General features: G+C 41.4%; 1 protein-coding gene and 1 long non-coding RNA gene across 22 annotated transcripts in view; one reads left to right on the top strand and one right to left on the bottom strand.

Annotated features, from left to right (window-relative positions):
- LOC309646997 overlaps positions 1-13,647 on the bottom strand; it is a 404,605-nt gene that overhangs the window by 62,934 nt on the left and 328,024 nt on the right. The gene's annotated exons all lie outside the window — the stretch shown is intronic.
- The window catches only part of PTK2 (protein tyrosine kinase 2), a 254,441-nt gene that overhangs the window by 95,363 nt on the left and 145,431 nt on the right, over positions 1-13,647 (top strand). For 20 of the 21 annotated variants that reach the window (XM_082433792.1, XM_082433790.1, XM_082433804.1 and 17 more), the window contains 2 exons: positions 216-382; positions 13,108-13,195. In XM_082433792.1, the coding sequence (XP_082289918.1) occupies positions 216-382; positions 13,108-13,195 (255 nt within the window). The remainder of the gene's footprint in view (positions 1-215; positions 383-13,107; positions 13,196-13,647) is intronic. The other variant, XM_082433794.1, reaches the window with a different exon arrangement.

Below are 13,647 nucleotides of genomic sequence, written 5' to 3'. Positions count from 1 at the left end.
AGTGCCTCTTTTTGTGGTTTTTAAAAAACTTTTCTTTGTTCATAAAAGTACTTTTTGTGAAAAAAGATTTCTAAGTAAAATTAAGTGATTTATTTAAATTGATACTCTTTTACCAAAGATTTCTGATAATTAACTAAAAGAAATGAACATTGCATTAATTTTTAGCATGCAGTTTTTTGTTTATAACAGTCGTTTTTGTGGGGGGTATGTTTTAGGGCATCATTCAGAAGATAGTGGACAGTCACAAAGTAAAGCACGTGGCCTGCTATGGATTTCGCCTCAGTCACCTGCGGTCAGAGGAGGTTCACTGGCTCCATTTGGATATGGGTGTCTCCAATGTGAGGGAGAAGTATGAACTTGCACACCCACCAGAGGAGTGGAAGTAAGATTACAAACCTACTTTGGGGTGACTCGAACTTGATTTGTTTTGCATATTAGAGACACGCACAAGAGGATGATTATCTATGCTTAATTTTCGCACTGATTGTCATTGGGACTCCTGTATAAATAGAGCTGGCCGGTAATTATTAACTAGTGATCTCTTCTACACTTCTGTGTAGTCCGTCTTGGGGCCCCACTGACTTGGACTTGCTCGAGCCGTCTGACTGATCTCATTCTTTTGTGATGCCCTTTCGCTCCTCACACTTCTGTTGTCAGTGCTGCTCTGTCCAGCCTCTGCTCTGAGGAGGACTCAAGCCCTGGTACTTGTACTTCCTGTTCTGCTGGCACCCTTTCGTGCAGCAGGATTCCCTGTGCCTGAGGAGACCACACCCAATTACCTTATTAATGGGCTGCAGAGCTCGCTTTATTGTGCCCAGTACAGTAATCCACAGCCCACTGAAAAGAGTCAGCGTATCTTGGATGTTCACACATAACATTGAAATTAGGAAGTAATCTCTTAGTGAGTCATACTGACCTTAATGAAACTAAAACCATTCAAGGTCAGTTAAAAGAATTCCCTATAAATTGTCCTTTTCCTGGTTCTCTCCTAATAATTTTTTTCACGTTTAAGTAAACCAAGATGTTTGTAGGAAATTATACATCTAAAAACACGTTTGAGAGAAGTATAACTTATAGAACGGGATTCTTACACAGTGGTTCCCGTTTTTATAGATAATGCTGCAGAGGTAAAGATGGTTATAGAGTGAAGAGAGCATTCAAATGTCATTAACTTTCAGTTCAAGGATCTAACTTGAGAAGATTAGAAAGATTAAAAAGAAAAACAAACATGTTTAGGTGAGTAAATCTTTAGTTGAATAAAATCTTGACCCAATTACGGTTTATCAAAGAAATATAGTTGTATTTTCAAATTTATCAAATAGCTGGAACCGAGCTAACAAAATAGTCCGTGAGAGTATAGTTTGGTTGCTTTTCATCACTGGCTAGCAAAGATTTGACTTCCATCTATTTGGTCAATTAATTAAATAAGTGTTTAAAAACTAAGAATATCTAAAAGTTACTTGGAAATACCTCTAGGTATTTTTAATCAACACAACTTTGTTACCTTCTGTGTTTATGCAGACATGTCAGAGGCAGCCTTCATTATAGCAATAGTTTTAGTGCTCAGTAAAGTGTTGAATGTAGATCCCTGTGTGTATACAAGCTTTGCTTTTGTTCTTTTAAGCCAACTTATTTTACCTAATTTCAAGTAAAATTGAGTAGGCTATTTTTTTTAGTGGAGCCTGGATCCTCAAAAGTAAGGAAGATTTGGCTGACCCTCTTCAAGTGAAGGGTGATGAAGGTGCTACTGCTAGTACTGGTGAAGATGATGGCATTGATGTATTGTCACCATCGAGTGGCTCTTAGAGCCAGGCACTGTGCCAGCTGTGTGCTATTTGTGATTTATATATTTGTAAACTGTATATTTCATTTACCCAAACCCTAGGAGGTAAAGACCTGCTATCCTTATTTTACAGATGAAAACAGAGGCACAACAAAATTGATTTAAGCTGCATTCACATAGATAGTTTGTGACACAGTTTTGATTTGGATTTAGCTATCTGACTTCACAGTATGGGTTTTTAAAATCAACATGCCTGTCTCAATGGGAATAGTGTGATCTTCAAAACTCTGAGAGTGTAGCCAGGCTTATAAGATGAGTGAAGGTGAGTGGATCGTCGGTAGAGGCGATGAGAGAAGGAAATGTGATCAGAGATACCATTGATACATGCGTGCTATCGTCCAGAGTGTGAGGGTTAATACAGATTGTTCTAAAGTGTCAGTGGGGAACAGGAGGCTGTTAAATAACCAAGCAGATTTGAAAAAGAACAAAACAGAAGTTCTGGAAATCATTGGATAGATAAAGCAGCAGATTAGACATAGCTGAAAACTTAGTAAACAAGAAGGTAGATCTGAGAAAATTTGCCCAAAACGTAGCACAGAGATGAACAGATGGAAATTATGAAAGCAGTTTATGTAACATGGAGAATGAGAAGGTCAACCCTTTTCTAACAGGAACTCTGAAGAAGAAAATAAAAAGGATGAGGAAGAGGAAATAATCTGAAGAGAAAATAGCTGAGAACTTTATAGAATCAGTGAGTGACGTGCGTCCTTAAATGCAGGATTAACAAAAAATCTCAAACAGGGCGAATAAAACTAAATGCATACTTTGGCAAATTATAGTAAAATAGTGTAGTACAAAAGAAAAAGAGAGGATGTTAAAAGCAAGCAGAGAAAAATTCAGACTTCTTACAGCATGATTGATGCCAAGACAATGGAGGGATTGTACGTTCAAAGTGGTGGGAAAATGTAACTGGCAGCCTGTATTTGTTTGCACAGTTAAATTCCCTTAAGAACAGATAGCGGCTAAATACGAGGGTAACAGCCCAAACATTAGAAATATAACTTAAATACAAGGATAACAGCTCAAACATTAGAAATATAACTTAAACTGTAGTTGGGTAAGTAGGTATTAGAGAAACGTAGGGATCAAAAAGAAGGAAAGAGATAGAGAAAAGGTATAGGAAACAGGATAAATAGAAATCACAAATAAGATGCAGGTATACTAACGGTGAATGGTCATAGGTTATCAGAGTGTGATTAAAAAATAAATTCTAGCTCTCTGCTATTTCTAGGCTGTATCCAAAACAGTGATGTTCAGACATTTTTCTTTGACTTACAGGAAGAAATGTGTTTTGCCTTGAGATTTAGTGCACGTGTACCTGTTTGTGCATCTCAGAGCTGTTTGTAAATAACGGGCCTACATATTCCATGAAACATACTCAGCCTTATTATTTACACTGAAGTCTAAGGGTTTTCTCTTCAATGTCATTCTGTTTTGTTCTACTTAAGTAAAATAAATTAATAAATAAATAGTAAAAAGAATTTTCCTACCTACTAATGAGTCCTGATTTTCAATTTGAATAACTCTCACATAAAACATGAGTACAAGTATACCAGACAAATAATAACCAGGAAAAAAAAAAGATTAGTATTATGCTATTAGTATCCTGTGCAAAAAATTTTCAGGCAAACAAGAATTATTATGGATGTAGAGGGCAACTACATAACAATAAAAGGCTCATTTCACCAAGAATTTAATAACTATAGAAATAGATATAACTCTTAAACTTATAAATTCCTAGACATTCCTCAAAAGGTATAAAGCAAAACTAGTATTAAAGGAATAAAACTTACCTCTCCTAATAATTAAAAGGAAGAGCGCCAACAGTAGTAAGTAAACACTAGTTTTAAAATTATGTATCTAACTACTTCTTCTAATGTAGAAATACAGGATCCTGCACGCAACAGTATATTGAGCAATTTAAAAACACATCTCTACATAATTTACGGTTCGGGCTTCCCGGGTGGCGCAGTGGTTGAGAATCTGCCTGCCAGTGCAGGGGACCCAGGTTCAAGCCCTGGTCCGGAAAGATCCCACATGCCGCAGAGTAGCTAAGCCCATGCGCTGCAACTACTGAGCCTGTGCTCTAGAGCCCGCGAGCCACAACTACTGATCTCACATGCCACAACTGCTGAGCCTGTGCACATGGAGCCCGTGCTCCGCAACAAGAGAAGCCACCACAATGAGAAGCCCGTGCGCCGTAACGAAGAGTAGCCCCCGCTCGCCGCAACCAGAGAAGCCTGCGCGCAGCAACAAAGACCCAACGCAGCCAGAAACAATAAATAAATAAAATAAAATAATAAAATAAATAAATTTATTTTTAAAAACAATAATAATTTATGGTGCAAAGGAAAAGGCCCAGCCTGCTGAGGGCCTGGCTTTGATGGGGTCTGTCCCTTGGCCGTCCAGTCTACTCTCTGCGGTAGCTCACGGCCACAGTCACGTCCTCCTGTCCACATGCAGCTGGCCCTCAGCACCCGCAGGTTCCCTGCTTCCGCAGCCATGGATTCAACCAACCGCCGATACAAAATTCTGGGGGCGGAAATTCCAGAAAGTTCCAAAAAGCAAAACTTGAATTTGCTGTGCCAGCATCTATTTACGTAGCACTTGCATTGTATAAGGTACTACTATAAGTAATCTAGCGATGCTTTCAAGTATACGAGAGGGTGTGTGTGCTTCTTACATATGCAGACTGTGCCAGTTGACGTGAGCATACGAGGATTTGGGTGTCTGCGGGGGATCCTGGAACAATTCCCCTGTGGATACTGAGTGTACTTCCTTCATTTAGCCTCCTGTTTACCAGACTCTTCTGGTGAAGGTTTTCCTCCTCTTTTACTGACCATCACGGTCTGTCTTCTCCTGCTTAGCCTTGACGTTTGGGGCTGCTCCAGTGACCTCTTTTCCTCTTTCTGCCCACCTTAGACCTGCCTTTGGCATTAAATTCACTCTTTATTGGATACATGCAGGAAACCAATGGATAGGTTATTGCAGTAACCCAGGAAAAAGTCACAGAAGACGATGGCTGTGGGGAGTAGTACTTGAAGGAGTGAGAAGCAGCTGTACCGAGATATGTTTAAGGTAGAGCTCACCGCATTTGCTAACAAATCTTTTAAAATGTGTAGGTCGTCCCTGCTCAGAAGCTCCCGGGAGCCCCCCCGTCACCCCTGGAGCCCACTCTCAGCTTGTGATTACTTCCTGGTCCTCGTCTCCATCTCCTGCTCCTCCCCCTCCTCCATTTGAGCGACTCTGGTCCCTTTGAAATTTTAGTATTCTGTTTTCTTAGATACTCAGGGTAGGGTCTCATTTGATGGTCTCTTCTCTGTTGCCAGCCTTCTTGCTTATTGAATACAGTAACCCTTCATCTCACTTCTCCTTTTGCCTTTATCTTTTCCAACTTTTCACTTGCTTGACCTTGGCCACACTGGCGCTCTTACTGGCTCTTGAACAAACCAAGCGCATTGTTCCTGGTGCCTTTGAACTTGATGCTCAACTGCTGTGTGTACTCGTCTGCCATTTCCGGCCTGGCTTGGACCTCCCTTCGTTAGGACAGGTGCTCCACTGTCACCTCCTCCCCAGGGCCTTTTCCAGCCTTTCTGTCTACAGAGCCCACTGCCCGCCTGGTACAGTCTCTCTCCCTCAGGGACTCCGTTGTATTCACTGCTCGGTTCTGGGCGTGCCAGGTATATAGTAGGCACCCAGTAAAAAATATTTTAAGTGGAAGTTGAATCAGTGATAGTGAAATTATCAACTAGGAACTGAACAGGACTAGTTTATGTTAGTAACAGTCTTCACATTAACACGCTTCTTGCTGTGTGTCAGACATTGCCTGAGAGGCTTGTTGACCTGCCCGTGGTCACACAGCTTAAACGGGTGGCAGAGTAGAAACTGGGTCCATGCACCAGCTCGCTCTTTATTCCTGTGTTAGGTATGTGACTGCAAGAAACAGAACGTTGACAATTTGCTGGACACCTGAAGCTAACACAACATTGTAACTCAACTATACTCCATTGAAAATTTTAAAAATTGAAAAAAAAAAGAAACAGAACATTGAGACCTCCTCTCTCAGTCCATGGGTGGACATGTGAAGGCAACTGCAGCTCTGGCTTTAGTTCTGAGAAGTAGGATGTTAATATTCAAATGAAAGTGCCAAGACTCATCAGAATAATTGGATATTAGTTTCCATTCCTGTGGGGTTTTTGAACATAGATTTTTCTTTTTTGCAGTATCTGCTAGAGTATCTCTTCATACTGTTAAATAAACCTGAGATCTAAACTTGTTTAATGGAGTCTTCAGTTCTTCTAAGACCTCAGTAAGCAGCTGCAGCACACACATTTGGTCGTAACTGTCTCAGGCAGGATGGCCTTACAGAGATGTCATGACGTGTCATTGGGGAAAGGAAGGGCTGATTTGATAAATGGCTATCCTCGTAGGAAGAATAACAACAAAATTAGATCCTACCTTGAACAATACACAGAAATCCACCTGAGATGGATTAAGTTTAAAAAAAAAAGGAGAGAAAGCTTAATGGAAAATATAGTTGAATGTGTCTTTGGCCCTAGAATAGGAAGGTTTTCTTAATACTCCAAAAACGTTCACTCTGAAAGACGAGAATAATAAATTTGACTTTAATGAGGTGATAACATTCTGTTTATCAAAAGGTGTATTTTCAAAGCTGCAGAAATGGTAATTCCCTGGCGGTCTGGTGGTTAGGACTCTGTGTTTTCACTACTGAGGGCGTGGGTTCAGTCCCTGGTCAGGGAACTAAGATCCCACAAGCCATGAGGTACGGCCAAAAAAAAAAAAGGTGCAGAAACAAGTTGCAACTAGGAGAAGATATTCTGCTGATCAATATGAAGTCTCAAATTGGCATGAGGCTTGAAGCTGTTTTCATAAAAGAGAAGACAAGTTTGACTAGTAATCACAGGAGGACACTGTCATCTTTCTCAGTGCTCAGGGAAGTACGAATCTAGGCCATTAGATTCCGTCTTACACTGTCTGGTTGGCGAAAAGTAAGTTGTCTGACAGAATTAATAGCAGGAGAGGTTATGGATCTGACAGGATCTTGCCTGCCCTGCTGGGGAGAATGTAAATTGGTAAAACCATTGGGAAAATGGCATAGCGTCCTCATGACATGCCCTGCTCTCCTGCTGTTCCACTTCAAGTTCTGTCCTCGAGAGACTCTCGCATTTCTCTGCTAGGCTAGAGACCCAAGAACGTTCGTAGACTAGCCAGTGATGGTTAAATCAGTTGCAGAATATTCACAGTGGAATGTTACTCTAGTCAAAATGAACCATCAGGACTTGCAACAGTGTGGATCAATCTTAGATACCATTGTGTGACAAAAGGCAGTCCCAGGACAGCTGTGTGAGTGCACTAAACAGCAGTACCATTGAGTTGCACACATCAAAGTGGTTACTTTCGGGGGTGGGGGGGTGGTGCGCCACTGGCTTGCAGGATCTTAGTTCCCCAAGCAGGGATTGAACCCAGGCTCTGGCAGTGAGAGCATGGCGTCCTGACCACTGGACCGCCAGGGAATTCCCTAAAATGGTTACTTTTTATGTGAATTTTACCTCAGTTAAAAAACGAAAAGTCCCAGGAGATGACACACAGCATGATATACTTTTACAAAGTAGAAAGAAAAATAAACCTAAGAATATTGTTGGGAACACATCAGATGGGTAAGACAATATTGAACATGTAAATGAAGGGCTGGGGGAGATGGTCGGTCTAGAGCCTCTGTGGGGAGAGCACCCTGGCCCCTCCCGTCCTCTTAAGAGCCCTCAGGGACTTGTGTGGACTCCTCGGGTCCTGAGGCAGAGCCTGAGGCCACTGCGCCGCATGCACAGGCACGGGCCCTGCTTCCTTCCCAGTCTTCCGGGGAGCAGGCACTTGCTCATCTGTCCCTGGGGTCCTGGGAGATCTCGGTTAGGTGGATGGTGTTTGCTAGGATCTTGAGTCAGCCAAAAAAGTTTGAATTACAGTACCATACCTACTTTATAGTGTAGCAAAAGGTATCTATCATGCAGTTTTGAGAGACTTCTACCAAACAGATGTAAACTTTAAAGTTTTGCACCTAGATAATTAAATTCTAGTTAAATTTTGATGACTAAATTTTGGTTATCTGGAATCACTTACATGGACTGGTCTGACTTCTGAGCAGGTTAATCAGGTATTAAATGGCCCAGTCCTTTTGGTGTAGGATTCAGGGCTTTGAGAGCCAGGTCTGAGGGGAGGCTCTCTCGGCATTTGAGAGAGAATTGTGGGGCTTCTGCAGAGCAGGTGGGAAAGAAAGTCCTTTTCATCATTATCAGATGTGGTTCACATTCTGCTCACGGCTGTTGGGCAGCTCCTCGGTCTGCAAAGGGAGGATTTTTTTTTTCAGACCTTTGCAGGAAAAAAAATGTCTTTTATATAGAGGAAAGGTTTCCCTTTTCAAAGATGACAAAAGAAAATGACTAATGATAGCTTAGGAAGTTTTAGATTGTATTTTGATAGCTTTCTATGTTATCTTGAAACAACATTCCGTGTGCCTATACCTTAATTTGAAAAGCTAGTCTTTCATTATGACACTGAATTCAACAAGAGTTCTTTAGAAGATTTAAAGCTGTAAGAGTAAATAGAGGAACATTCTGACAAGTTTGGAAGTGACCCCTTTAAAAAACAGGATGGACTTCCACATTTGCTGATTTATTAATTGAACATTTATTGGATACTTCTGCACCAGACACTGACAGCACAAAGATGAACAGATTTCTGGCCGGTCTGTGGCTACACAGAACTGCTGTTTATTGACCAGGCTGGTTTAAAACTCCTTCTGGTGGTTATATGTTATCACAGCTACAGAATAGTCAGTCTTAGGTATGTGAGAATTTCTTTTTATTCTCAATATGTATCAAAAGTTGCAAAAATAGTACACAGAAATCCTGTGTACCCTTCAGTCAGCTTCACTAAATGTTAAAATCTTACTTAAACATAGTCCAGATATTGAAACCAGGAACTTAACATTGATACAATACTATTAACTAATCTACAGACGTCATCAAATTTCACAGTTGTCCCTCCTCTGGCCCAGGATCCAGATCAGAGCACCATGTGTCTCAGTGTCCTGTTGCCTTGGGTCTTTTCTAATCTGGGACATGTCCTCAGGCTGTCTTTGTCCTTGATGACCTTGACCCTTTTGAAGAACACTGGCTGGTTGTACCGTGTTCCTCAATTTGGGTTTGTCTGGGTTTTTTTTGTTTTGTTTTTTTCATGATTATATTGAGCTTATGCATTTGGGGAAGAGCACCACAGTCAAGATGTTGGTTTTCTCACTGCATTTTAGCAGGAAGTCTTCGATGATGCTATGACTCATTTTACTGGCGGTTTTAACTTGGATCATTTGATGTAAGGTGGTGGCCAGGTTTCTCTGTTATAAAGTTATTATTGTCCCCTTTGTAGTTAAGTAATATCTTCTGGGGAAGTACAGAGACTGTGCATATACTCTGTTTCTCACTGTATTTTCTCCCACTAATCTCAGCATCATTGGTGATTCTTTTTTGCAGTATTCATTACTGTAATTTTTGCCAAATGGTGAGTTTCTATTTCTATCCTTCCTTCTAGGGTTTTTAACTGGAAGTCTATTGTAAGAAAGAGCTGTCCACACCACATTGTTTATGAGGGTCATCTGTGTAGTTTCGTGAAATTGTACTTTTGTTTATTTCACTACTCGCAGTCTGGCTAGCTAATCCTTCTCGCTATCCGGGTTATCAGATCTTCATCCAACTCAGCTTTTCAGAAACATTTCCTGCTCCTCCCCATCAGTCGTCCGTTAGCATGTGGGTATCTTGGTGCTCATAGTTGGAGGTAAGACTGAGGCAGTTAGTTGTTGGTGGCATTAATGTTAATGTATTACTTAGTAGAAGCAAAAGGATGGTTTTATTTTGGGCATGTTGTAGTTAGCCGCTGCTCAGAAATCCATGGAGTGGCCTAGAGCAGAGACGTGGACATGTGTCAGGACACAGCCAGGCTCTTAGCAGAGTAGCAGAAGTATGAGGAAAACGGTGAGTTTCACGGAGGAGAAGGGAGTGGCGATGCTGGCGCGAGTGGGCCTCAGGTGCTGCGGTTTACGGACTGGGGTGAGGTGTTTGGACTGGAATTAAATTCGGAGGCCTTGAGCAAAGTGTCCGTAGGGTTGTGAGGGGGAATATGCTAGACGGTAGTGGGCTGAAGCAGGGACCAAGACCCTTAATACGATCTAAAGACCTTGCCCACCCCCATGACCAAGATCAACTTACATTCCTCTCTGTTTCTAAGCACAGGTGCCTTCTCTTAGTTTCATTCTGCCTCTGGGCATTCAGGCATGTTGAAGTGGAATCCCAGGTCTGCCTCCTAATAGCTGTGGGACCTTGGCAAAATTACCTAATTCCCAAAATTCTTTTCTCCCCCATCTCTACGAAAATTGGGTGAAATAGTAACCTGGTCACTATTTCTGGCCAGTCCCCTCCTGGCCTCCCTTTGGTCCCTGGTGTCTGCTCTACCTAGTACCACCTGGCTGGGCCTCAGTAATGCGATGTTACTGCTCTGGCCACAGTGCTCCTGGAGCTTCCTTTCTCTCTGGGATGAGCCCCACCACCATGATGAGCAGGGTCCTGTGAGGTCTGCCAGCTCCTGATCCCACCCCTCCTGGAAGCCCTTTTACTCACTGCCCTCGGTCAGTGGGCTATAGCTGCATTTGCACCCAGGCACCCTCTGGCCTCAGGGCCTTTACACATGCTCCTCCCTGCACATAACTGCATAACTCCCTTCCTTACTTCCTTTAGATCTTCCTTCAGGTATCACTGAGTCAGAGTGTCCTTCACCAATTCCCTTTATAAAATAGTACTTCATCATTTGTTACTCCCCTTATTTGGCTTATTTGCCTTTATCACATTACCTACCACCTCAAAGATACTTATGTGTTTGCTGTCTGGCTTCCACCACAAAAATAGAAACTTTTTGAAGGCTGGTACTTCGTGCCTGTTTTATTCACTAATGTCTTCCCAGCCTCTCGAATTGTGCCTGTAGATGATTGGTGCCGAAGTAAATCGTTGTTGAGTAATGACTGATGAGGTAGATAAACCGTCCAGATGGTTGTGATGATGTGCAGTGACGGCTCATTCACTTCTCCCGGCGTCCTGATGAGGAAATTGAGGCACAGAGAGGTGATGGCAGACAGTGAACAAGTGAGGGAGCCAGAATTCAGGCGCAGGCAGTCTTGATCCAGGGCCCACGTTCTCTCTGCTTCTTGTGGGGTTGTTGCTGATGAAAAGAAGTCATCTGGTTAAAATGCTTATCACAATTTCTGTCGTATCCTGAGTAGTCCCTAAACGTTAGTTGATATCGTCATCAGGATGCTGGATGTTAAGGGTGTGGAGGTGGAGCCAGGCTGCCAAATGTTTGACTTTTGGAGCAGTTTTTTTTTTTTTTTTTTTTTAAATCATTAAAATGGAGTAACATTAATACCAAAGCCTCCTGCAGCCTGTTTGATCCTGGAGCTTCCAGCCTTGGAACTGGTTGCTTACTTTTGCCAGCATCGTTCTCGTGGTCTGCTGAATGTGAATAAGTACACTTTTGTTCTTTGATTATTATGTTGATTAAGAGAAATGGTGCATATAAGGTGCCTGGTAAGTCTAAATGAAACCTATTGTGCTTCTGTAAATAGTTGCCCAATGTAAAATATCTGCAGTATTGGAACACCTTCAGAGAGCAAAAGTACAATGGAACCTCATTGTTTGGCAGTTGTGTATTTTAATAAGACGGACACTTAAAAATCTCAGCAGAACTTGTGTATGTGTATCTTGCACTTTTTCTACCCTTAATTGAACCAAAAGAATTGTACTGATTACTTTGCATTATTTTCCCTGTGAGCCTAATACATTTTTAAAAGATCAGTTTATGAAACTTCTAGAAAAAATTCATATCTTTATAACCTTTGTGTAGGCAAATATTTTATAAACAAAACACTAAGATAATTTATTAAAAAGAAAAGGAATAAATAGGACTGCATAAAAATCACAAACTTTCTTCCTCAAAAGATACTGTTAAAAAGATTTTAAAAATAATTTTTAAAAGGTACCATTAAAATAGTGAAAGGCAAGCCATAGAGTGGGAGAGGATATTCACTAAGCCTAACAAAGGCCTTACGTCCAGAACATGTAAAGAATACCTACAAGTCAGTGGCGGGGTTGGGGGTGGGGGGGATGACACAGATGACTCAGTAAAAAAGGGGCAAAAGCTTTAGCAGACACTTCACAAAAGAAGATAACCAAAAATGGTCAATTATCAAATGAAGAAGTGCCCATCTGTGTTACTCATCAAGGAGGTACTAATTAAAACCACTGTGTGCTCTTGCTGTAAATATCAGAGGTCCTAAAATGAAAAGGTTAGAAGTACCAAGTAGAGGTGAGGAACAGTGGAACCGGAGCGCCCGTGCTGCTTGTGGGAGTGTGCAGTGGTACAGCCTTTTACCTTAGTCTCTGGTCACATCTGCGCTGCCTGAGGTGTGTGCTCGTTAGGCTCCAGTGATGATGCTCCTGGTCTACGTCCGGCAGAGATGTGTACATACGTTCACCAAAAGGCGTGCATGCGAGTGTTCATATGGGCGGACACACACATACACAGAATGAGGCACAGAGAGAGCATTCTGGTGAAATTCGTTTGTTTTGACCATTCTTGAAGTTTGGCTTCCTGAGCAGAATTACTTTTTTAGAGGAAGATAAAGAGTGCTCGTAGCATTATTCTTAGTAGCCCCAAGGTGGAAACTACTCAAACGGCCATCACGGTATTGTGGATGAATGATTGTGGTCTACCATACAGTGCAGGACTGTCAGCTGTGAGCAAACTGCAGTTACTCGATAGGGAGGAGTCTGGCGAGCATATTGGTGAATGAAAGAAGCCGGACACACGGGAGTACCTCCTGTGTGCCTCCAGGCATGCAGAGCCCACCTCTGGGGAGTGGAAGGTGGTGCTGCCCCTGGGCAGTGGGGCTGGAGGGACTTCTGGGCGCCCTCTGGGCTTCTCATCATGCTCTGTCTCCTGCAGAATCCTCGAGCTGTAGCATACTCACATGCACGTTTTTGTGCTGAAAAAGAAAACATTTACATTGACAGATTAATTGATTATATTTTAACTTATTTTTAAAATGATACTTCAGAGTAATTGGCAGTGCCATACTCAATATTGTAGACTATGAATTGAGAAAATGACTTATTTCTAATTGCTTTATTTTGTTAATTTTTTTTTAGATATGAATTGAGAATTCGTTATTTGCCAAAAGGATTTCTAAACCAGTTTACTGAAGACAAGCCAACTCTGAATTTCTTCTATCAACAGGTACAGGAGGATGCTTTAATAACACTTTTTTTCTTTGTTTCTTTGAATCCTATTTATTTCATGGTTTTATTTTAGAATTAGATTAAACCTAACATTTGGGAGAATATAAATTTGTCATCGTAGGGCAGTGAGATTCTTATAATTAGTAGGAAATTATGAATTGTTGACACTGTGAATTTTTGTATGCTTGGGCAAATCTTAAAAGATACTTCTTTTAAGTAGAGACAGGAGGTCCTAAGTGACACAACCATTGTTCTGTCTTTAATTCAAGTGTAATTATCATGCCTGAATATCAACAAATTTGTCAGATGTTTATTCAGAGCCAACTATACCCATATAATCTCAATAGCACTTTGCACAACAAAGCAGAATTGACTTTTTTACACTGAAAGGAGCTTTCTTTTTACCCTGTATTAGTTAGACAATAAATACTTGTGGCATAAATGAACCAA

Source organism: Balaenoptera physalus (assembly GCF_965194825.1).
Source record: "Balaenoptera physalus genome assembly, chromosome: 17".
Taxonomy (NCBI): Eukaryota; Metazoa; Chordata; class Mammalia; order Artiodactyla; family Balaenopteridae; genus Balaenoptera; species Balaenoptera physalus.
The sequence above is the reverse complement of the archived record's forward strand: the minus strand, read 5'-3'. Positions and strand labels throughout refer to the sequence as shown.